The sequence below is a fragment of the Macrobrachium rosenbergii genome, chromosome 23 (assembly GCF_040412425.1).
Source record: "Macrobrachium rosenbergii isolate ZJJX-2024 chromosome 23, ASM4041242v1, whole genome shotgun sequence".
NCBI lineage: Eukaryota > Metazoa > Arthropoda > Malacostraca > Decapoda > Palaemonidae > Macrobrachium > Macrobrachium rosenbergii.
The window spans coordinates 33,626,472-33,652,777 of NC_089763.1; the positions used below are offsets into that span (position 1 = coordinate 33,626,472).

At 38.2% G+C, this 26,306-nt stretch overlaps 1 protein-coding gene across 11 annotated transcripts in view; it reads right to left on the reverse strand.

Annotated features, from left to right (window-relative positions):
- Window positions 1-26,306, reverse strand: part of LanB2 (laminin subunit gamma-1) — a 121,079-nt gene that overhangs the window by 17,286 nt on the left and 77,487 nt on the right. For 7 of the 11 annotated variants that reach the window (XM_067125557.1, XM_067125560.1, XM_067125559.1 and 4 more), the window contains exons 2-4: window positions 24,898-25,189; window positions 1,989-2,174; window positions 486-595 (exon numbers count right to left, since the gene is read on the reverse strand). In XM_067125557.1, coding sequence (XP_066981658.1) covers window positions 486-595; window positions 1,989-2,174; window positions 24,898-25,096 — 495 coding nt within the window. In that variant the 5' untranslated portion in view covers window positions 25,097-25,189. The remainder of the gene's footprint in view (window positions 1-485; window positions 596-1,988; window positions 2,175-24,897; window positions 25,190-26,306) is intronic. The other 4 variants (XM_067125553.1, XM_067125551.1, XM_067125552.1 and 1 more) reach the window with 1 other exon arrangement.

Sequence of the window (26,306 nt, forward strand, 5' to 3'; positions counted from 1 at the left end):
TCTACAAAGATTTTTTTAGTTTTCCTGAAACCTTTGTGTCCACAACATCTAGTAAAAGTTAATTACTAGAACTTTTACTAGATGTTGTGGACACGTTATGATTTTCCTTCAAGCAGCTAACTTAATTCCACCACTATGTAAGTTTATCATATAAAAACTGAGAATATTGAAGGTCCAGAAAATAATTCTAAGGAATTTGAGACAAACATTTGATAATTACTGGTCGAAATGAGAATGGAAACAGCACCAGTTTTCTGTTATGCTGAATCTGCAGATCACTGTTTGAAATGAAGAAACCCACAGAAGTCATATTTTAATCACATGAATTGCAACTGAAGGAGATTTACCGTCAGCTGGTCCTATTTAGGCGACTTTCCGTTCGTTGCAGATCTAAATTAAAGGCATAAATATTGCACTGAATGTTGAATTGCAACTAGGAAGTCAATCCCTAGAAAAATCCTTACAATTCCAAAAACGTTGCTTACCTGAGGGCCGAAATCGAAGTAGTTGTCTGCACACTTGTCGCATTTCTCGCCCGTCACACCAGGTTTGCATTGGCAGAGCCCGTCACTGGCACACTGGAGGCTTCGTGATCCTGTCAAGTCAAGTTAAAAGACATAATTTGACAGAAAAAATAAGGTGACACACAAACGTCAAGGTTATTAACTAAGAAACTGAATCCTGTCAAGTTAAAACTGGAAATGAACTTGACCATAAAATTCAGACCAAAGGCCATGCACTGGGGCCTCTGATTCATTCAGTGCTGAAAGGGAATTGAAAGTGAAAAGATTTGAAAGGTGTAACAGGAGGAAAACTTCACAGTTGCACTATGAAACAATTGTTAGGAGGGGGTAGAAAGCATGATGGAAGAAAGAAAAAAGAATGGAGGTACAGCAAAAGGAATGATAGGGGTTGACAGCTTGGGACCGAGGGACGCTGCAAAGTACCTTGAGTGATGCTTACAGTTCACTGCATGAGGTGCACTGACAGCACTAACACCCCATATGGGAAAGTAAAAATGGGGAAGTAAAAGTTGGATAAATTTGCAGCTAAAATATACAAGTCTATATAAAATCAACTGCATTCTGTTTTGAACCCTGTCAAGCTGATAATTACGGGTCTCTCTTGTAAATTACAGAAATACAAAGCCAGTTATTTTGTATACTAAAAATTATTTCGTGTTATTCTATCTGAAAATACATAATTTAACATAAAATATTTAGCTGCATTATTTGAAACTGTACTACTGTAATTGGAAAGATGCCAATACCTACTTAGATTAAATATGTCCCCATACTAAAAAAAAGTCCTTACTTAAGTTCACTGCAGCTGCAAAGAATGAACCAATTCTGATCTCGCCCAAGGCACCTTCATGCAAGAATTTACTATAAAAAAGTTGCAAACAATTACTTAACTATTACTTATTCTCTTGCATGCAGTGAACTGGCTTTCACTCACTGCAATTGCATACAACTGCATAATTCTTAATAATATTGCACTTGCATGCAGTGACATACTTCATTTCTATTTCACTGCAATTGCAATAGGTGAATCCCAACAATGATGTAGCATGTACCTATATCAGTTGTCACCTGTTGTAACCGTTACGTATGTCACTGTTGTCACCTGTTGTAACAGTTATGTATATGAATGCTGTTACCTGTTGTTCCAACGTATATCACTGTTGTTACCTGCCATAACAGTTACGTATATCAATGCTATTACTTGTTGTAACAGTTGAGTACATCACTGATGTCACCCGCTGTAACAGTCACATATGACTGCTGTTACCTGCCATAACAGCTACGTGTAACGCTGATGTTACCTGCTGTAAAAGTTACACATATTACTGCTCTTACCTGATGTAACAGTTACTTATATCACTGTCGTTACCTGTTGCCTTACTCCCAATAACACTGCAGTTACCTATCTGCCACAACATCCCAACGTTTCAAACTGCAGTTGCAAACAATGACTTCACTCCTCACCTATTTCATTGCAGTTGCAAGCGACGCAGACGCCATCTTCGCGCTCGTAATAGTTGTCCCGACATCTCTGGCAGTTTGGCCCTGCTCGGTTCGCTGCGCAGTCCAGGCAGTGCCCTCCGTGACCCGTCCTGTCGTATAGTTCCTGGTCGAAGTAGCAACGGCTGGAGTACCCGTTGCAATTGCAAGCTGATTTTGGGGAAGAAAGAGAAGGACTGGATGAGACTGTGGTGAACTTCTGAGCATACATCTGTAATGTGTCTGCTGAAAGAGAGAGAGAGAGAGAGAGAGAGAGAGAGAGAGAGAGAGAGAGAGAGAGAGAGAGAGAGAGAGAGAGAGAGAGAGAGAGCATACATCTGTGATGTGTCTGAGAGAGCATACATCTGTGATGTGTCTGCTGAAACAGGGAGAGAGAGAGAGAGAGAGAGAGAGAGAGAGAGAGAGAGAGAGAGAGAGAGAGAGAGAGCATACATCTGTAATGTGTCTGCTGAGAGAGAGAGAGAGAGAGAGAGAGAGAGAGAGAGAGAGAGAGAGAGAGAGAGAGAGAGAGAGCATACATCTATAATGTCTGCTGATAAAGAGAGAGAGACAGGGAGAGAGAGAGCAGCACATCTGTAATGTGTCTGCTGAGAGAGAGAGAGAGAGAGAGAGAGAGAGAGAGAGAGAGAGAGAGAGAGAGACCAAAACTTTGGAATACGATGCTCTTAATTAACATATACAAAACAAGGAAAAATTACGGCATTTCATTATTTGGCTGAGGTAACAACATACATTAATGTTAATGTCAATATCAACAGCTGTTAATATTTTTCAAAACGGTATCGCAAATAAAGCAGATGTGTTCCCGATTCTTTTCGTACTTCATATAAAGAGAAAAGCGATCTCAGAAATATCATTCCCTCACGCAAATGGAACCAATTAAATCTGATCCCAATTTGAAATTGTTCGGGCAAACATGTCAGTTTAAAAGCCTACGGTGACTCCTTGGTGCCACATCTCTCCAAAAAACATTTGGAAAGACTGTCAGTCTGGAAAACATGATCTGTGAATTGGGCCGGTATGCCGGTCTCGTCGGCTGGAAGTGATAACTGGAGAGACGCTTGATTTCAGTTCGTCTGTTTTGGAATTCTTTTCCTGCTTTTGTTTTTCCCCTGAGTCTTTACCATTTTTCTTTCTCTCAGAAAGATTTATGGCTTTCCCTGTGGTCAGAATACACGATTTTCTTTGTATGCATACACATACACTATATTACATACACAGAGAAAAACACACATGCTTATATATATATATATATATATATATATATATATATATATATATATATATATATATATGTGTATATGTATGTGTGTGTGTGCATCTATGTATGTATGTATGTATGCATATGTATATATAGACATACATACATACATACATAGATGCATGCATGTATGTACATATGTATATATACAGTATATCCACTATATATATACATACATATATATATATATATATATATATATATATATATATATATATATATATATATATATATATATATATATATATATATATATATATATATAAATTTTATACCAACGAAAACTTTCTCGACTAATTTCTCCTCCTTCCAACTAAGACCTTCCTCAAGTTCCTATCGCATCTCTCTCTCTCTCTCTCTCTCTCTCTCTCTCTCTCTCTCTCGTCTTCCATAACCTCCTCCTACTGATATCCTAAAGGATGGGTGGAGCATCCTATAGGAAGGCTATCTATGCCTTGCACGCATCACGCCAACTTCTAACCCGGACTATCGTGTAGCACAAAGCCGGCCTACTCTCTCTCTCTCTCTCTCTCTCTCTCTCTCTCTCCTCTCTCTTTTATTATGTATACATGCCTCTTTGTAGTTTAGTTTCTTATTATACATATTAAGTTCTCTTTCTCTTTTCGTCTTTATATCTAGATGTTATTGTGTACGAAAGCATTTCCTTATATCTGAGTCTCTCTCTCTCTCCTCTCTCTCTCTCTCTCTCTCTCTCTCTCTCTCTCTCTCTCATATATATATATATATATATATATATATATATATATATATATATATATATATATATATATAAAAATATATATATATATTATATATAGACTTTAGGATTTTGAGCTAATGGAACTAAGCCAAATGAAATAGCACGCCAAGAGAAAGAGAGAGAGAGAGAGAGAGAGAGAGAGAGAGAGAGAGAGAGAGAGAGAGAGAGAGAGAGAGAGAGAAAATAAAGTGTCTCTCTCATACATTTCATGCAGGGAAAACCAAATTCCATATCTATATTAAACTGAGTATCATTTGAAAACAGGCGCACAACTTACAAGTAATACTAACTTCTAAACCAGTCACGAAGGCACTGAACTTCAGAAGTTCAGTCACTAACGAGGCACGGACTAAACCTAACCAATCCCGTGGGCGGAGGAGGTTTTTTTCAAACGCTCCAGCCAAGGATCACCGAACCAGGAACCACTCTTTAACAAATGACAGTTATGCCACTCTTTCCCAACGCAGGAAGAGCGTTATTTTCACCGTGGGGAGAGCTTCAAGATTAAGCTCAATGCCTCTCCTACATTGCAGATGAATGGGAGAGCCAGCCAGGGTATTTGACAGGAGAGAGAGAGAGGGGGGGGGAAGGTGGGTAAGGGTATTCGGTAGTGGGGAAGGGGGTTATACGCGTGGGCGTTCATGAGCCCCAAGAAGAGAGAGAGAGAGAGAGAGAGAGAGAGAGAGAGAGAGAGAGAGAGAGAGAGAGAGAGAGAGAGGGTTGATGTGTGGGCGTTCATGAGCCCTGAATAGAGAGAGAGAGAGAGAGAGAGAGAGAGAGAGAGAGAGAGAGAGAGAGAGAGAGAGAGAGGTTGATATGTGTGGGCGTTCATGAACCCTGAAGGGGAAGAGGGGGTGTAATGGTATAGGGAGAGTGGTAGTATATTTGTGGGCGTTCATGAGCCCTGAATCGAGAGAGAGAGAGAGAGAGAGAGAGGTGTGGGTATTTGGCAGAGGTGGGTGGGGCAATATGTGTGGGCGTTCATGAGCCCTGAATCAAGAGAGAGAGAGAGAGAGAGAGAGAGAGAGAGAGAGAGAGAGAGAGAGAGAGAGAGATGTGGGTATTTTGCAGAGGTGGGGTGGGGTAATATGTGTGGGCGTTCATGAGCCCTAAATCACACGCAACGATACTCCAGACAATTGCTTTCTGTTCTTGTGTCTCCGGGGCTGTGAGTTCCCTAAAGCAAGGCTTCAGGATATGGGCGGTCGTGCATGGTTATTATTATTATTATTATTATTATTATTATTATTATTATTATTATTATTATTATTATATTGCCTTCCGTCTGCGGTGTGCGACTCTTGGATGTCGTGATGAACTGTAATGACAATCGGAAATCCGTTGCATCGTTGCATTCAAACACACATACACACACACACACACACGCACACACACACACACACACACACACATATATATATATATATATATATATATATATATATATATATATATATATATATATATATATATATATATGTATGTATATATATAAGAATGTATGTATGTGAGAGAGAGAGAGAGAGAGAGAGAGAGAGAGAGAGAGAGAGAGAGAGAGAGAGAGAGAAATAACCCAAAACTTTCGAGTCAGACCATCCAAACTAACAAACGCCTCCGAATTACTCAAAATCAGCATCAATAATCCAGCCAGCAAGACCATTTTACAGTCTCCCAGTGAAAGGAATGATGACAGCCCTCTGAAATGCAGAGCAACTCGACTGCACAGTCTTCAATACAGTTCCCAAAAAATATGCCCAGACATCACTAACAATTTAATGACTTATCTCTATTGCCTTGTTCCATTCAGTGCCAGGTTAACTGGGGGATTAAATCTGCAAGTCCGTCCGGCCGTCTTTAAGTCAGAAACACACATATGCTGAATTATTTCTCATAGAGAAATTTATGTACACGTGTACCAGTTGTGAGATGATTATGACAGTGGGACTTGTGTTGTTCTCGTTGGCGAATGTGTGTACTCATTCGTTCCTTGCGTGACCAACAGATGGCTCTCAACTCGAGAAAATAATGTAATTCCGTCGCCAAATGTGCAGCTGGGCGAAAGGCAGGAATGTGGCTCTGGCGATGCCTTCGGGGGCCAAAACAAGACGGAGGAATGTTCCTGCGGCTTTTGTTTTCTTTTCGAGCGCTTGTAGGAGGCTCAGAAGGGGAAATGTCTTCGACTTCAGAGGGATGTGAGGCTTGGGGTTCGGGGAGGTCTCGGGGAAATTTTTGAGGGGGTGTGATGGGCAGAGAGGAGGTTCTATTTCAAAGCAGAGGTAGAGGTAGGACTTAGGCTCATGATATGCTTAAATAAAAGATTGTTTAATTTCTGAAAGTATCAGAGCATATATAAATGCATCAGTATATAAACACGATATATATATATATATATATATATATATATATATATATATATATATATATATATATATATATATATATATATATATATATATATATATATATATATATATATATATGAGCATTTGTTACAAACGTCCTTTAATATCCAATTCCCTCTACCTCGGAGCGAATTGGATATTAAAGGACGTTTGTAGCTTAATGCTTGTATATGAATCACGGTGATGTGATAAAAAGTCATACTGTATGTATATACATTGTGCAAATAACATAATCATCATAACGCAGAAAAAGTTGTGTATTATGAATATGTAATTCTGTAGCTTAAGTTTATTTACCTGTAGACTGCTGTCATTACGCACAGAAAAATGAGTAAATGTATAGACATTGCATTTAATTGTAAAGATATTAAATAAAAAAAGGTAGTGTGGAACTTTCTTTCGATAGTTTTACATTCAGATCGCCTAGCACAATCACCCTTTACGCCTCTGCACAACTAAGTCCACGCAACTCGAAAATGACGAAAAATTTATTCGAATATAAGTCTCCCAGTTTTTTCATCAGTGAACCTATACTCTGTCCGCCAAGTAAATACAAAAATAAATAAACAATTCACGAGGTTCATAAACATGTGTTTGGTAAACATACACAGGAAGAGAAGTTTGAAGAAGGATGTCTATATACAAAGTGTGATTATTCGAAAATAACAATGGCGGCTTGTTCAGGACTCACGAGATGTCTCCTCGTCCCAGCCTTTCCAAGCAAGAAGCTGATTGTTCCTAGCAAGCACTCTGCAAAAGAAGCACTCCGCGAAAGCAGTACTCTGCAAAATGAGAACTCTATAAATGAAGCACTCTGCAAAGGGAGAACTCTGCAAAAGAAGCACTCTGCAAAAGGAGTACACTGTAAGAGAAGAACTCTGCAAAAGGAGCACTCTGCAAAAGAAGCACTCTATAAAAGGAGTACTCTGCTCAAGGAGCGCTCTGTAAAAGAACTCTGCAAAATGAGCGATCTGCACTGCTAACGAAGCACTCTGTAAAAAAAGCGCTCTTCAAATGAAGCACCCTGCAAAAAGATCGCTCTGCAAATGAAGCACTCTGCAAAAGGTGGTGTAACACAAGCACACCTTTGCATCAAATTTTTCCTCTTTGCAATATTTTCCTCTACTGGGGTCAAATTGCAGTAACGAACGTTTGTTGTCGAGTTGATGTCACAAACACGGATGTGCGTGACTTTGCCACCGGCACTGGGAGCTTGGTGACCCTAACTCTGGCAACAAGATGCCGGAATATGACAAAAGATGCCAGTAGGTGAACCCAGAGATAAAACCTAGGAACCTGAAAAAGCCTTCTGAGGAGACTTGTAAAAAAAGTGATTGAGAACCTGTCATTCCCTGAAAAGCTAAGAGGAGTGTATGCATACATCCTCATTAGAAAAAAGAGAGAAGAAGGTAGAATGAAAAACAACAAAAACAAAAAACGAAGAAACATGCGAGAGAAGAGAACAACTGCGGAAACAACGCAAAGACATCATGAGGTGCCGTTGCAAAGGCAACACCTTCGAGTACCAGCTGAATCTAATCAACTGCTTCTTACCATTTACTCCACTCTGCCCATTTTTCTATCAGTTGTTCTATTCTCTTCATTAGCTCTCTTCAACCTAACCCTTTCCCTCAACCACTCATTTCTATTTCTCGTTCGTTACCTGAGCATACCTGGGCAGTCACCTGTTCACCTGTATCAAGGTAATTCATAACTTTTATGTATTCCAGTGATGTTTCTCTTATGGATCCAACGTAAGATACGAATTAAATGGAAAGAACAACAAAAAACAATAATAATTATAACAACATATACTGTATATTTATATATACATATACAGTTTTATATATATATATATATATATATATATATATATATATATATATATATATATATATATATATATATATGTATATATGTAACAGAGAGAGAGAGAGAGAGAGAGAGAGAGAAGCGCTCTCCTATCACCACCATCATGACAGTCAAGTAAAAGAAAACAAAACGCACGGCCTTAAAAGTGGTCAAGAGAGCAGGTGGCTTGACTGGTCTAACAGGAATCGCAGGATAAGAATTACTTGACAATCCTTTCTGACGCCTCTTCAAAGCCATATTCGGCGGGTTAATGGGGTCTCTCTCTCTCTCTCTCTCTCTCTCTCTCTCTCTCTCTCTCTCTCTCTCTCTCTCTCTCTCTATTTGCACTTACTGTGGTTTAAAGTCTTTAGGGGGATATGGGCTTACGTAGCTATAAGATGAAGTGCAAACTATTCATCTATACGATGTGCGCGCGCGCACATACGCTACGCCTACATACACACATACATATATATGTCTTTGTATATATATATATATATATATATATATATATATATATATATATATATATATATATATATATATATATATATATATATATATATATCAAATATAAGGAGTCCATAAAAATGACAAAAATGTGGAATATAAAGGCTACATTTCAGAGATCAAACTGTCTCTCTCCTCATATATATATATATATATATATATATATATATATATATATATATATATATATATATATATATATATATATATATATATATATATATATATATATATATAAACTGACAGAATTAATATAATATATATATATATATATATATATATATATATATATATATATATATATAAACACGTGTAATAACATGACATATTCAGGCAACGTTATACACAGCTAAATGCACAACAAATTCCTTACACTTTTAGCTGATACAAATATTATAACATAATTTCATACACGAATTATATCAATTTCGAGCTATTTTCTACTCAGTATCCAGTGACTGGGCATCTGGGTCGATGCTCAGACAACCCAGTGGGGGTACTTAAGTGAAATTTCATGACCTTGAGAGTTATCAAGTAGATAAAAGATGGACTGATCCAGTTTGTCATACTTTGGCCCAAGCTTATTCTCCTTTCCAGTTATTTCTACATTTAATTGCTTCGTTATTTTTGTTGCGTTGACGTGTCTTTTGTTGAAGTGTATGAAGCGCAGTGAAGAAGTCCAGGACATATTTAGCAGTCTTAGAATGCTAATGTATATAGCTCTGACTGTTCTCTTAATTTTCTGTAAAAGAAAACTATTGTGCCGGCTTTGTCTGTCCGTCTGCACTTTATTCTGTCCGCCCTCAGATCTTAAAAACTACTGAGGCTAGAGGGCTGCAAATTGGTATGTTGATCATCCACCCTCCAATCGTCAAACATACCAAGTTGCAGCCCTCCAGCCTCAGTAGTTTTTGTTTTAATCAAGTTTAAAGTTAGCCATACTCGTGCTTCTGGCAACAATATAGGGTAGGCCACCACCGGGCCGTGGTTAAAGTTACATGGGTCGCGGCTCATACAGCATTATACCGAGACCTCCGAAAGATAGATCTATTTTCGGTGGTCTTGATTATACGCTGTAGCGGCTGTACAGAAAACTCGATTGCGCCGAAGAAACTTCGACGCATTTTTTGTTTGTTTTTCTTTTAACTTGAGGCCACTCGATCATAGGCAGACTTGCACAGGACAGGGACATTTTATATTTTTTACAGACACATATGTAACTCAGCGCCCGGACTTTGTATACAAGCCGGTCCCAAGCCTGGATAAGAGAGGTTAGATGAAGACAGGGTTAACCTTGTTTTTTTGGCAGGACACAGTTCTATGCTTTTTACAGACATATAAAACTCAGCCGCAGAACTTTCTATACAAGCCGGTCTTAAGCTTTGATAAAAGGATCCAGTTTTCACTTTATACAGACAGACATATAAAACTCAGCCACAGGACTCTCTATACAAGCCGGTCTTAAGCTTTGATAAAAGGATCCAGTTTTCACTTTATACAGACAGACATATAAAATTCAGCCACAGGACTTTCTATACAAGCCGGTCTTAAGCTTAGATAAAAGGATCCAGTTTTCACTTTATACAGACAGATATATAAAATTCAGCCACAGGACTTTCTATACAAGCCGGTCTTAAGCTTAGATAAAAGAGGAGGTTGAATGAAGACAAAGTTAATCTTGTTTTCTGACTGGACCCAATTCTGTACTTTATACAGACAGACACACATACATAACTCATTTACCTGGCTTTCTGCACAAGCCGGTCTTGAGCTGAGATAAAAGAGGAGGTTGAATGAAGACAAGGTTAATCTTGTTTTCTGACTGGACCCAGCTCTATACTTTATAGGCAGACAGACACACATACATAACTCATTTACCGGGCTTTCTGTCCAAGCCGGTCCTAAGCCTGGGTGAAAGAGATGGTTCGCTGTGGACAGGATTAACAAATAAAAGAAAACACTAGCTGAAATAAAGGGTATCCATTTCACGGAGACTGCAATCGGACCTTTGTGGGAAGAATTGTTAACAAATAAAAGAATAAAAAGAAAATAATTATTAAAATCACTACCATTATATTGTACAGACTGCAAACTGGCATTTTGTAGTCTGGTGCAAAACGGCAGTGGATCATTAAGAGGTCCAAAATCGAATGGAATAAGTATGAGTAAACGTACAAGTTACACATGGAAGTTATTATTATTATTATTATTATTATTATTATTATTATTATTATTATTATTATTATTATTATTATTATTATTATTATTATTATTTTTTTATTATTATTATTATTATTATTATTAATCAAGAGATAACCGCCCATTCATATGGAACAAACCCACACACACGCTACTGACCAGAAGGAAATTCAAGCTTCCCAAAAATGAGGCGTTCATCTGAAAGAAGTTAAAGGAAATAATAAAAAATAAAGGAAAAAAAGAATTCGAGTGCCGATTTCACACGTCGAAAGCTATACGAAGCTTCATTCCTGGCGTTGCTGCCGCCGGCGGAGCACGCCTGGGCACCACCTGACGAAGAAAACGGCCCCAAATATGGCTGGACGGAGTGGCGACGAGAGGACCTATTTTTTTTTTCTTTTTAGCATTTCGCATCAAGGATTCCTCCCACGGTTCTTAACCGATTCTCCTTTGTCTAGACTGTGTACAGGACGAGGGAATGGTAATCTAAGGCGTTTTTGTAGCCCAGGCATGAAGAAGGCGTGGGAAATATAAAGAGGAAGCTTTGAAAATTATAAAGAGGAAGCTCTGAAAATTATAAGGAGAAAGCTTTGAAAATTATAAAGAGGAAGCTTTGAAAATTATAAAGAGGAAGCTTTGAAAATTATAAGGAGGAAGCTTTGAAAATTATAAGGAGGAAGCTTTGAAAATTATAAGGAGGAAGCTTTGAAAATTATAAAGAGGAAGCTCTGAAAATTATAAAGAGGAAGCTTTGAAAATTATAAAGAGGAAGCTTTGAAAATTATAAGGAAGAAGCTTTGAAAATTATAAAGAGGAAGCTTTGAAAATTATAAAGAGGAAGCTTTGAAAATTATAAAGAGGAAGCTTTGAAAATTATAAAGAGGAAGCTTTGAAAATTATAAAGAGGAAGCTTTGAAAATTATAAGGAAGAAGCTTTGAAAATTATAAAGAGGAAGCTTTGAAAATTATAAAGAGGAAGCTTTTGAAAATTATAAAGAGGAAGCTTTGAAAATTATAAAGAGGAAGCTTTGAAAATTATAAAGAGGAAGCTTTGAAAATTATAAAGAGGAAGCTTTGAAAATTATAAAGAGAAAGCTTTGAAATACCAAAAATGGTAATCTTAGGCCTTTTTGTAGTCCAGGCACGAAGAAGACTTCGAAAAGGTAAAATGGACCTTTGACAGGGTCGAGTGAAATTTGGGAAAAAGCGGTCGGAGAGTGCATAACCCCCCCCCCCCTCCGCTAATTGCGAATGAGCTTATCGGTTCAAAAGTCTTGCTTATATACAGTGCAATATATAAAGACTCATTAACCTACGAATAAATACGCCTAAAGAGGGCTCGTGCTATACATGCTAAAAACAGATAAAGGTTCAATTTCGTCAAATGAAGAGTATCATCTGGGGTGTTATATCTTAGATTTTCTCATCTGAAAATGTCCTGACTAGTACTGTTAATTTTATTGTTTCGAAGCCTATCAGTCTATTACTATGGACTGTAATAATAATAATAATAATAATAATCCCCAAGATTGTCATACTAACGATGACAATTACAGCTGCAATTATTGAGCAAGAAAAAGTCATAAAGATTTGTAATATGATCCAAAAGATCAAGTATATATTCTGCATATCTTAAGAAGATATACAAATCAGCAAATAACATAGAGGTACCAATTTAACAATAAAATAAACTCCATATATATATATATATATATATATATATATATATATATATATATATATATATATATATATATATATATATATATATATATATATATAAAACCTTCCGTTTCTTCCCTTCAGGCCTGGGCTAGATAAAAGCATTTGGTTGCCGGTCCCTTAGTATTTAAAATAGAAATAGTCTCTTAAGCATTCAATGAGCAATGGGTGATGTCCCACTGCAGAGAGACACTCAGTCTCTTTTGCATATTAATGTTACCGAAGGCCACTGATGGACCGGTGTCCCTTTTTGGGCAAACTTGACCCTCCACCCCCTCCCCTCCCTCAACCTCCCCTGAGATCCATACCCCGCCTTGAAAAAAAAAGGCGAGCACAATTCATTAATCTGGGATATGTCTGAATAATAAGTTAGCAAGACTTTGTCTCTGTATGTTTTTCTCTTTGTCCATTAGGGTTCAGCTCTTCAATTACTCCGTTTCTCTTCTTTCTCTCTGATCGTCAGTATCCAAAAATAATCTCTCTCTCTCTCTTCATCAACGTCTTCAACTCACAAATGTTCCTTTTCACCTTCTCCGTCTATTAGAATTCGAGCTCTAATTGCTCCCCCACCACCAACCCCCTCTCTCTCTCTCTCTCTTCATCAATGTGTTCAGCTCATAGACACTCTCTTTGATAATCTAAGTCCATAAGAATCAAACCTCTAATTGCTCTCTCTCTCCTCCCTCCCTCCCTCCCTCGTCCCCCTCCCTCTCTCTCTCTCTCTCTCTCCCTCGTCCCCCCTCCAATCTTTCTCTCTCTCTCTCATCATTAATGTGTGCAACTCACAAATGGTTTTTCAAACTTTCCGTCCATTAGAACTCGACCTATAATTGTCCCCTCCTCTCTCTCTCTCTCTCTCTCTCTCTCTTCTCCTTCTTTTTCTTCTTTTTTTCTTCTTCTTCTTCTTCTTCTTCTTCTTCTTCTTCTTCTTTCTCAAAGCGTTCAACCCACAGATGCTCTCTTTCAAACTTTCACCCTCTAACAGCTCTCTCTCTCTCTCTCTCTCTCTCTCTCTCTCCCTCTCTCTCTCTCTCTCTCTCTCTCTCTCTCTCTCTCTCTCTCTCTCTCTCTCTCTCTTTAAAATTGTCCACCAGGCCCCCATAGCAGCAGCAGCAGCTGATCCAGTGCCCAGTGCCCCACCTCCGCATATCAGGACCTGAAGTACCATGAGGCCGTCGGAGACGAGAAGAGTCGTCGACGCCTCCTCCATATTAGGACAATAGCCCAGTCGGTCAGTCGTCCTCTCTCTCTCTCTCTCTCTCTCTCTCTCTCTCTCTCTCTCTCTCTCTCTCTCTCTCGTTTCCTAGCTTCCCACGGGATGACTTGCACCTACAGATGTTTATATACAGCAACGCCCTTTTTGCTATGATGTTCAGAGGGACAAGGTGACAACAGATTTAAAAAGAAGAAGAAGAAGAAGAAGGAGGAGGAGGAGGAGGAGGAGGAGGAGGAGGAGGAGGAGGAGGAGGAGGAGGAGGAGGAGGAGAGGAGAGAGAGAGAGAGAGAGAGAGAGAGAGAGAGAGAGAGAGAGAGAGAGAGAGAGAGAGAGTGATTTTATATCTCTTAACTTCCCTGACGTGAAAGATTTCATGTCAGCTGGTCAGTGGATGGAGAGTAATTGATGTCATTCAACAGTATGATCTTGAGAACAGATGGCAAATTTGATGTCAGATGGTACTGTACAACGAAGTAGGGGCATTGATGTCACTAAACAGAAAGACACAAGGATTTAGATGTCGCATACTAAAGATATTATTAACTGAAGTCATACTTAGAAAGACATAAGAGATGTCACGATCTACAAAGTTTTAGATGTCACAGACTAAAGATATTTCCAACTGAAATCATGCATGAAGTCATAATAGAACAGATGTCACTAGCTACAAGAGCGCATTAGAATTGATGACATCAACCAGGATGAATTTAGAAACTATATCACCTACTACAATGGTGTACCAGTATTGATGTCACCTGCTACAATGCCGTACCAGAATTGATGTCACCTGCTACAATGGCGTACCAGAACTGATGTCACCTGCTACAATAGCGTACCAGAATATTGATGTCACCTACTAAAAGGACGCAAAAGAATTGATGTCACCTGCTACAATGGAGTACCAGAATTGACGTCACCTGCTACAATGACGTACCAGAATTGATGTCACCTGCTAGAGGGTTAGTTAGTTAGTTATAAATGATTTGTTTAACCAGACCTCTGAACTGACGTAAAAGAATTGATGTCACCTGCTAGAAAGGTCTCACAGAATGATGTCACGTGTGAAAAGACGTGTACGAATTGACATTATTTATAAAAAATAGCAAACAAAAATACGTCAGGTGACAATGGGGTAGACAGATGTCACTTTCCAGATGAACATAAGGGAATGGACATCACCTAACTGGAAAGACGTCAAGGAATACACATCTCCCACTAGAATGATGTCTCAGAGGAGTGGTCCCATAAGAAAAGGACCTCAAAGAACAGGCGTTACCCAAAAGATACACCAAAATAAGTGGCCCTCATCCACAAAAAGCAAAAAAAGGGTGACAGCTGGACCAACAAACATGAGATTTACACATAGGATCAGAAAACTTTTGGAAGGATCCTGAGTCTTAATATCGACTATTCTAAGGATGTATGGTTTGTTAAAAAAGGGACAGAACAGAACCAGTCCCCCAGCTGAACTGTAGAAAAGATTCAGTTCTTGAATAAACTGGTGTTACGATAAGGTTGGTCATCCACGCTAAAAATTCTCTGTCAAAGCACTTTATTTTAATAGACAGAAAAATGAGCAATTAATTTTTTAAAAATTGATAAATGCGACCAGGAACCCAGAGCCCTCATCACGCCCAGGCCCGGAAGAAACAAGAAAAAGAAGCGGGAAGGAAGAAGTAAGACCGGAAGATCAGTCTGGGAAAACGGAAGCAGGATAGAAAGTTCCAAAGCTTGACATAAGAGGGGGAAAGAGACTGACATCGAGCCGGGGAAAAATCTCAACTTTAGGAAGAGAAAACATTGATTAAAAATATCCCTCTCACAATGACAACCATTTTGTCCAAAATTAGTAAGGGACCGTAAAGTAAAATTTAAATGGCTGATATTATATTTTGTTTGTCGACGCTGAAAAACATGAGGAAACAGTCAATGGCAAATTGAATGACAGATAGACAGAAAGATAGATAGATAGGTATTTAAGGTCCCATGACATTAAGAGCCTTTGGTGCCCTGATCTCAAACCTCAGGCATTGTAGATGATTTGGCTGCGGCTTCTGAGGTCCTTATTTCTCTAGTTGTTTAACGAAACAGTAATTTAATTATATGAAAATAACTTCCTCGTTTTATTAAGGAATTTTAAAGACAAAATGCGTTTCCGAAAATATTTTCATACATCGAGGTCCTCTCTCTCTCTCTCTCTTTAACGTGTTTAACCCATAAATGTTCTCTTTCAAACTTTCCTTCCATTAGGACTCAAGCTCTAATTGCTATCTCTCTCTCTCTCTCTCTCTCTCTCTCTCTCTCTCTCTCTCTCTCTCTCTCTCTCTCTCTCTCTTTAACGTGTTCAACCCATAAATGTTCTCTTTCAAACTTTCCTTCCATTAGGACTCAAGCTCGCTCTCTCTCTCTCTCTCTCTCTCTCTCTCTCTCTCTCCACGCCCACACCGTCTAGGTACATTCTGCAAAGGTACCCTCTCCTCCTCTCCCTCAGGGGCATTTCATTCACAAAGAACATTTGCTTATGGAGCGTATCAAGGGCTTCCTTCCACCTTGATGGCGAGTGCCCTCTGACCTGAGGAGTGTGTGTGTGTGTGTGTGTGTGTGTAATTTCTTTAATGCATGGCTAAAACTGAGATACATCACTGGTTTAAATAAAAAATAAAGAGCAAAAAATAAATTTCCAACCTAATATACTTCATGTGAAGTGTGTTTGTTGGTTTGACAACAGACAGGGTACAAAGAAGTACAATCAAATTCTAAACGAAGTAATGTATCCACATCCGGATACATCTAAAAATAAATAAATAAATTTGATAAATAAAAGATGGAAATGTTTGATGAGCCTCTTGTGTAGGTATTCGCAGCGGTTAATCTTGGAGTTTTAGCCCAGTGATCACTGGGTTGTTAGCTAAGTCGCCTCTCCTTTACGGAAGCGAAGTGTCAATGAAAGAATAAACGTTAAAGCTGCTGTGATGAAATGTCTGCGTAGTGCAGCAAATGCTGCACGATAAGGTTTGATAGGTTGATTAATGTAGCGATACGTAGGAGCGATGACTAGTTAGCAAAGGTTAAAGGATGGCTCAGAGTATCTTGAGATGGCTCGGTCATGTGGAGAGAAAGGAAGAGGGCAGGTTCGTCAAAATCTAATCAGTGTTTCCTTGACCCACAACTGACCCCTCCCCAAAATTTCCCGGAAATCTACCTATTAATCCCAGAGATACCTTCTCGAAAAAGAGACACGCATAGAAACGGACAAAGAATAAACAGTAAACAAAAAAGGTTCTTCAACAACATTCTACGTGTTTAATCAGAATGAGAAAAAAAGTCTCCTGACGTCCATAAACCGGTTTGCTTCAACAAGGAGCAATAAAAGAATAAAAAAACAAATGACTGACATTAAATATAGAATTGTACCTTTAAACATTCATCAATAATTATGAACGAATACTTACGTCGACTGTTAAAAAGAACAAAAACAAAAGACTATCATTAATAATAGAATTGTACCTTTAAACATTCACCAGTAAGAATAAAAAAAAAATAAATAAATAAACAATATAAAAACAAGGCATCTCCCACACTGCGCAGACAATCTTATTTATTCTGAAAGAGGCCTGAACTGCGGACGCGTTCAACAAGAGGATCGTTAAGATTCTAAACCGTCACGTCAACCCACGAGACAGCTCTTAGCCATCTGCTGCTAATTTCGTCTTGTTACTTTGTTTGGGATAAGGTGTTTGTGTATGTGTGCATGTATGTACATACATAAGTATACATACATATAAATATATACATAAATATAATATATATATATATTTATGTGTATATATATCTGTATATATATATATATGTATATACATATATTTATATACATAAAATATACAGAGAGAGAGAGAGAGAGAGAGAGAGAGAGAGAGAGAGAGAGAGAGAGCTTTGATTCCTCATAATAATATACAGTAAATGAAGAGTAAGATGAAGAATATTCACTTATATAAATAAAATAATTTTAAATCAGGAATAAACCCCAAAAAATATTTCAAATATGCAAATCTTTATAAAAAAAAAGTGTAAAAATACAGTTGTTCCTTTTACCCATGTAAGGCATCAACCATCTACCCCATTACTAAAAAGAAAAAAAGGGCTTGCACAAAAACAACAAAAATAAGCATCTACCATCTACCCCGTAATAAAAAAAAAAGGACTTGCACAAAAACAACAAAAATAAATAAAGTCAGTAAACAAAACAGCAAATACAAACAGGGTATATTGTGCCCACGAAGCAAAACAGGTATTCTTTAATACACCGGGAAAAACAGGTACCCCTGCCCGCAAGGTTATATATTTGCCAGTCTTGGCCAGGTAAGACGGCAGATTTTTGGGGAGGTGTAACCAAACATAATGTGGTCCTCCCCCCACCTTCTCTACAACACCCCACCCCGCCGGGGAATATGACCTGAGTTGTCACTCCACTGACCTGACGCCGAGATATGAATTGTGCATAATCAGATTTAAAAAAAAAAAGTGCTACAATGCATAAAAGATAATTGGTTAAATACTAGCACACCCCGCCCACCCGGAATATGACCTGAGTTGTCATGACCTGCAACCGGTCATTTCACTGAGCTGACGCCGAGATATGAACTAAGAATAATTCGATAAAAAAAAACCACACTACAATGAATTTAAGATAAATGGTTAAATACTAACTATATGATAATTCGTTCAATACTAGGAACTCCCGCCCCCGCCCCCAACTCCCGGAATATGACCTGAGCTGCCATGACCTCCGACCGGTACCTCTATGACCTGACGCCGAGATATGAATTATGCATAATTCGACTTAAAAAAAGGGTACTGCAATGAATATAATAATTTATTAAATACCAATTATCCCACCATGCAGTTGGTAATCATTATGATTTTAAAAAGTACTACAATAAATATAAGATAATTGGTTAAATACCAATTATCTTATCTTGCAGTTGATAATCATTATAATTTTTAAAAAGTACATTGCAATAAATATAAGATCATTGGTTAAATACCAATTATCTCCTCATGCAGTTGATAATCATCATAATTAAAAAAAAGTATTGCAATGAACATACGATAACTGGTTAAATACCAATTATCCTATCTTTCAGCTGATAATCATTATGATTTTAAAAAAAAAGTACTACAATGAATATAAGACATCTGGTTAAATATCAATTATCTCATCTTGCAGCTCATAATCATTATAATGATACCCTCTCGTTCTCCCTCGGAGAACTTCAATTTACTAGAGACCTTTCTTGCGAAGTCCAGGTAAAGGACTTCTGGTCAGGAGGCAATGACCAGAATGCACCTCTGGTCGAGAGGGAGGGTCAGTCCCGGCGTTCTAAAATTATATCTAAGAAGAGGAGAATCTATGTTACTCCGGGTATAACAATCGGTGTAGAACCTATTTCATCGAATTTACTTCATAAATCTTCGTCCCACTGATAACAAATGTATCATCCAAGTTTTTTAAAGAATGATTTGACTATTGTATAAAAATACATGAAAAATATTCACATCATATTCATGCCTGCTGTGAAAAAAAAGTCTTTAATTTCCTGATCGAATTATTCTTCTGCACTAGAAGCTCTCATGACCAACTATTTTTCCATCGTAATAAGCAATAATTATAAAATTACCTAATGCTAAGGTCTATTGCATCAAAGTATAAACTTCAGAACTTTCTTCTAACGCGAGGACTACTGTAACAAACTCGCTGAAAAAAAGTTTTAACTGATTTTGTTATGATTTTCTGCTGTGTTTTTTAATAAAAATTAAAACTGGATACCTGCAGCAAAACATTAATGGACGCTTTTTCTATAATCTACAAGAGAGGGCAGGAATGTATGCAAATTGAAGGAGGAACGTTGGATGTAAAAAGAAACTTAATGTATGAAACGAAGTTGCAATTGAGGCCACAATGGCAAATCTATTAATGGATGTCTGGAACACAACAAAATCACAACAATCTATTAACGAAATGTTTTAAACACAACAAAATCACAACATTCTCTTGTAAATATTTCTTGTTGAATGAAGTGAGAGCCTTCCTCTATCCCTCATTCTCTACTTAGTGAACAGGGTGCTCTCTCTCTCTCTCTCTCTCTCTCTCTCTCTCTCTCTCTCTCTCTCTCTCTCTCTCTCTCCTCTCTCTCCTGTCCAATTTGTTTGTTTAATCAGACCTGAAAAGACTCAGTAAAGTGGCAGGGCTGAGGATTGCCTGGGATAATTTATTTTTCCGCTTTGTATCCCTCAACCAACAGAAGGATAGGTGCCCACGGGGTATGTGTCTGAGTCAACCCACAAACAAACACATACACACACACACACATATATATATATATATATATATATATATATATATATATATATATATATATATTATATATATTATCACATACACAATTGTTCTGTGCATTAGTAGAATTACTAACAGGACCTCATTCAAACTGGATGGTATCTTTTTCTGAATAAATGCCCCATTAGATACCATCCAGTTTGAATGAGGTCCTGTTAGTAATAAATATATATATATATATATATATATATATATATATATATATATATATACATACATACATATATGTATGTATATGTATATATATATATATATATATATATATACATATATATATATATATATATATATATATATATATATATACACACACATAAAACACACACACATAAAACTCAGAACCTTACATAACCCAGCACTAAACCTTTGCAGGTTTCACACCGATAAGAAGGCTGTGACTCATAGAAAACAGGTAACAGGTGAGCGGACTGGTATACCTGCACCACCTCCAGGTAATTACAGGTAAGTGAGTGTGCTTGGGGGTCCTCCTTCTTCTCCTTCTCCTCCTTCTCCTACTTCTCCTCTCGCGGGTGAGCAAGAGAGGAGTTTGCCTTTTTTTAACGTTGCTCCGTGAGCAAAAAAAATATATATATATATATGTATATATGTGTGCGTATTTGTATATATATGTATAATTCATTTATTTATATAATGTGTATATGCATATATGCATATACATACGTACTATATAAATTATATATATCCAAACATATATATAATATACAGTATACATAAAATTTATATATATATGTATACAGTATACATATATATATATTATATATATATATATATATATATATATATATATATATATATATATATATATATATCAAAACAATAAATAAAAGCACAGAGGTAAATATAGTTATGTGCGTCCTCTCTCAGGATGTATAGAAGCATGTTTTGTTGTGTGTGTGTGGGGTGAAGGGCATCCGTGGTCCAGTGGCTATTCACTTAGGCTTGTTCCCCGAATAATCCAAATTCCTTTTCTCGAGCTAAACATTGGTACAGAGAGCCCCGAGATATTAGATTTATCCAAAGGACTTCCAGAGAACTGTCATCTCAAAGTTGAATTAGTAAATTCATATCATACATAATTATAAATATGAATAAAGAAGAGAACAGCATCATGAGGTGAATAATAAACTTCGCAACAAACGAACGAATATCAGCAGAAAGATGTTTCTTAAAAAACAAACAGCAAAACCAGAATATCTGAGATGATAGAAAATGGCAATTTGCAATGCTGCAATGTTATCTTTGCAACCTTTCTTGAACCTCATGAATATAAAGCCCTTTACGTAATTACCTCCAGTTAATTGCTGGTTAATGACTGGCTGTAATTACGTAAATCTTCTTCACCCCACCGGTAATGGTGATTTACCAACTCCCTGCACCCCTACAGCAAACGGAAGCTGTGCAATACAACTGGTCTTGAGCTGGTCTCGGATCGTGGAAGCCGACGAGCGTTGGTGGGTCCGGTCAGAACTTGGCATGGGTACCCACTACTGAAAGTTGAATGCTGTCAGCACATACGGTCCTGTACCCCTCTGTGGAAGCCTGATATCACAGGTGGCGAGCGAGAGAGAGAGAGAGAGAGAGAGAGAGAGAGAGAGAGAGAGAGAGAGAGAGAGAAATGATTTTCACTGGACCATCGTACCTTAAAAAGGGATAAATAATGAAATTCATACATTCTCTCTCTCTCTCTCTCTCTCTCTCTCTCTCTCTCTCTCTCTCTCTCTCTCTCTCTCCCCTTTTTTATAAATTTATGAAAATGAGGGCGCACAGCCGCGGTTAAAAAGGCCAAGCCCTCCTAAGAAGGCGTTGGAAGCATCCCGCGTTGATTCATCTGGGTGGGCAGGCGGAGGGGAGAAGACTATGATTTATTTTCGATTTTTGTTGTGTTTTGTATCCGAATAGAACAGAGTATAGAATTTGGACCAAAGGCCAAGCGCTGGGACCTATGAGCTCATTCACAAAAGGAACTGACAGTAAAAAAGGTTTGAAAGGTGTAACAGGAGGAAAACCTTGCAGTTGCACAATGAATCAACTGTTAGGAGAGGGTGGAAAGTAAGATGGAATAAAGAGGATATGAACGGAGGTACAGTAAAAGGAATGTAAGGGGTTGCAGCCTGGGGCCGAAGGCACGCTGCAAAGAACCTTGAGTAATGCCTACAGTGCACCGCATGAGATGCACTGACGGCACTACCTTAGTGCGGGGCGTTTTGTGTCAGTGTTTATGTAGATTCCTGTGTCATGTCTGTTGGCTTTGTCTGTTCATATCTCAAAAAGTTACGGATGAAATTCGATTAAATTTTACGGAGCGATGGACTATGGCCTAAGAGATAATAGTATGATTTTGACATGAATTCGGATACGGGTCCGGATGTGAATCTAGGATTATTTCTGAGGAGTCGACGAGGGTATGCAGACTCTGAGTGTTTTAATAAAAAAACACCCACTATCTTTACATATACCCGCCCAGTAGCAATAGTAGTAACAGAACCATCACTATAGTCTGCATTTAAATAATAATAATAATAAAGTAAACAATGCGCGGAAGTTTCTTCGGCGCAATCGAGTTTCCTGTACAGCCGGTACAGCGTATAATCAAGGCCACCGAAAACAGATCTAACTCTCGGTGGTCTCGGTATAATGCTGTATGAGCTGCGACCCATGAAACTTTAACCACGGCCCGGTGGTGGCATAGCCTACATCGTTGCCAGAAGCACGATTATGGCTAACTTTAACCTTAAATAAGATAAAAACTACTGAGGCTAGAGGGCTGCAATTTGATATGTTTGATGACTGCAGCGTGGATGATCAACATACCAACTTGCAGCCCTCTAGCCTCAGTAGTTTTTAAGATCTGAGGGCGGACAGAAAAAGGTTTGGACGGACAGACAAAGCCGGAACAACAGGTTTCTTTTCAGAAACAATGTCAACAGCTCCATAATAAAAACAATAACCTCTTAGCCCACATAACTCACCACCAACAAGAAAGTTGAACTATGTGGCTTTTTCACGAGGTATATGGGCCTTTCACCCCCACGACCCATACGGAATAGTCAGTCGACAGCTGCAGCAGCCACAGACGCCGGCAGCCCCAAAAGAGCTCGACAGAAAAAAAGGCTAAAATTGGCTCGATATAGTTCTTGGCTCATCGACAAGAGAGCGACGTCGCCCAGCTCTGAAATTATACCTTGTCATCAGCACGTGACATAAAACTGAGGAGTGTCTGTGCCCCGTGTCACCCTGGGTATTATCGGCCGTGAGTATTGGGTATGTATAAGGCAGGCATGCTAGAATGATTTTTTTTTTATACATAGGTGTACGTTTGAGAGGAAGTGATAGATGGATTTATTTACCAAATAGTCACGCAACTTCACTTAGGCTTCAATAAGACGGGATGGTTTAGATTCCAGACTCTTTAACTGACAAATTGCTTACGGTCTTCTTCATCAGGTACCTGATGAAAAGACTGTATGTCTTCGAAAAGCTTGTACTTTGGACATTAAAACGATATGGAATCTAAACCATCCCGTCTTGTCGAAGCCTAACAATAGTAGTATGAATATATGTATACATTTGTAGGATAGGTTTTTGTACATGCTTGAAAAGGTGTATGGAGTTAGATTATAAAGTTAATCCATTGTAAATTTAAAACCAATATATTGGATTTTTCATCCTTCTGGGGCTTATTCAGGACCGTTCTCGACATCCCATATGGATGGATGGATGAATGGATGGATGGATGTATGATATTTAGGGCAAAAGCCCAGGCACTGGGGCCAAGAAGGCCATTCAGCGCCGTAATGGAGAGAAAATAAATTATGTTAAAGTTATGAATTCATGAAGGAAATGATTAATAAATAAAATGAAGTGATGTGACCAATAAATAAGGGTATGAAGTTTATTGAGGCTCTGGGCCGCTACTGTCGTTGGGAGCCCCAGAGAGAGAGAGAGAGAGAGAGAGAGAGAGAGAGAGAGAGAGAGAGAGAGAGAGAGAGAGCGAGCAACCTAGGTCCCCTCTCTCCCAAAACTTGCATTTCTAATTCTCTCAAAATTGAATCACCTGTTGTAGGTCATGCAGCCTACCTCAGGTAAAACTTTCATAAAAATCAAGGCATAACTTTCTGCAAAACACTGCTAACGGACAGACTATCCAATACACAAACAACGCTAGATATGTATCCTCTTCCAACTTTGTTGCTAGATGTAATAATAAAAAAAAGTGTTCATGCACTGCAAACCTCCATCAAAGCTATGTAAACCTTCCTCCAAAACAGGTTCCTTCTCTCCATAAGTTACATTCCTATCTCTCCCAAAACCCAATGACTTATTGCTAGATACGCAACCAACCTCTGGTAACAAATTAGTATGAATCCTAACGTCACTTTCTGAATAAATCTCCTAAAAAAAACAGTAGATGAGACATTATAAAAACCATATTAGGATCCGAAAAAATAACAATAATGAGAGAGAGATAATATAAGCAAAAAACACAAAACTAAACATCAACACAAATCAGAAAGGTTTCCAAACCTAGACTTACAGGAGGCAGAGTCTTCGTGGATGAATATCTGTGAAGGGGCAGGAGTGGTCTGCCGGCCTCTGCCCCTCCCCGGGGGGCGCCGCCCTTCCTGACGCCTCTGCTGATGCCGGGGCCGCTGGGCTTCGGCAGAGGGGGCCAGCGCCCCCAGGAGGACGAGAGCCCCCGCGATGCACAGAGGTGCGATCAGGCGGGACCGCATATTGTACGTCGTTGTCTCTCTCTTTCTTTCTCTTTCCCTATCTTTGTTTTGAGTCTTTATTCGCCTTAATCTTAATCCATGGGTTCGTTCATCCTTCACGTAAATACAGAATGAGGTGAGATGCACACATTTACACGGATGAAGAAGTTATATATATGTGGATGGATGCACGTATATCTTTTTTTTTTTTTATTTCTTTAACGTTCAGCTGTTTCCGTAAACAAGGGTTGGCTCCCAAGAGCACACAATACCGAGATCACTCGCAATCACACTTGTTATTCTGTCCAGCAACGATTCACCTATTTGTCCATTTCTGTTTTTGGAAGCTACCCTCTACGAAGAAGCTGATATATATATATATATATATATATATATATATATATATATATATATATATATATATATATATATATATATATATATATATATATACCCTCCTGGTTGTTTTTGTTATTAGAGTTAATGGTGTGCAAGCAAGTTATTTTTGCTCCTTGGGCATACCCACCCTGGAGTGCCAAGATGGACTGTCTAGCACTTCCAGGGTACGAAGTACCCAGTCGACTTCCTACATACCAAAGGTACGCCCGAGTTTCACGTCTAAGGTTAGGTATTTTCTTTTAAAAGTACCAGAATAATACTTTTAGTACTTAATTACAGATAGACAGACAGACAGTTTCACACACACACACACACACACACACACACACACACACACACACACACACACACAAGGGTTTTGATAGAAAGCAGCAGGATATGTGGAAAAAAATTACAACAAAAAAAAAATTAATCCATCTCGCCCCAACAGAAAAAAAGCTTATAAATACTCCCCGGAAATGCCTGATATACGCACTCTAGACAGACACACACACACACACACACACACACACAACTCTGGTCTTGAAAGCAAGAAACAGACATATGAAAAAACTGACAAAAATAAAAAAAAAATATTCCAGCTCGCCCCACCAGAAAAAAGTTAATAAATCCACCCCGGAAATGCCTGATATACGCTCTCGGTTACCAGATACCTCTGCTAATACCTTAAACAGATTCCCGGGTCCGAATCTGAATTCGGATTCGCCTCAAAATCTAACACACCCTTCCTTAGCCCACAACCCAACCATTCCAAAAAATTTCACCTAAATCCCTCCGCATCTTTCTGACATTTCTGACTAACAAACACTATGAGAGAGAGAGAGAGAGAGAG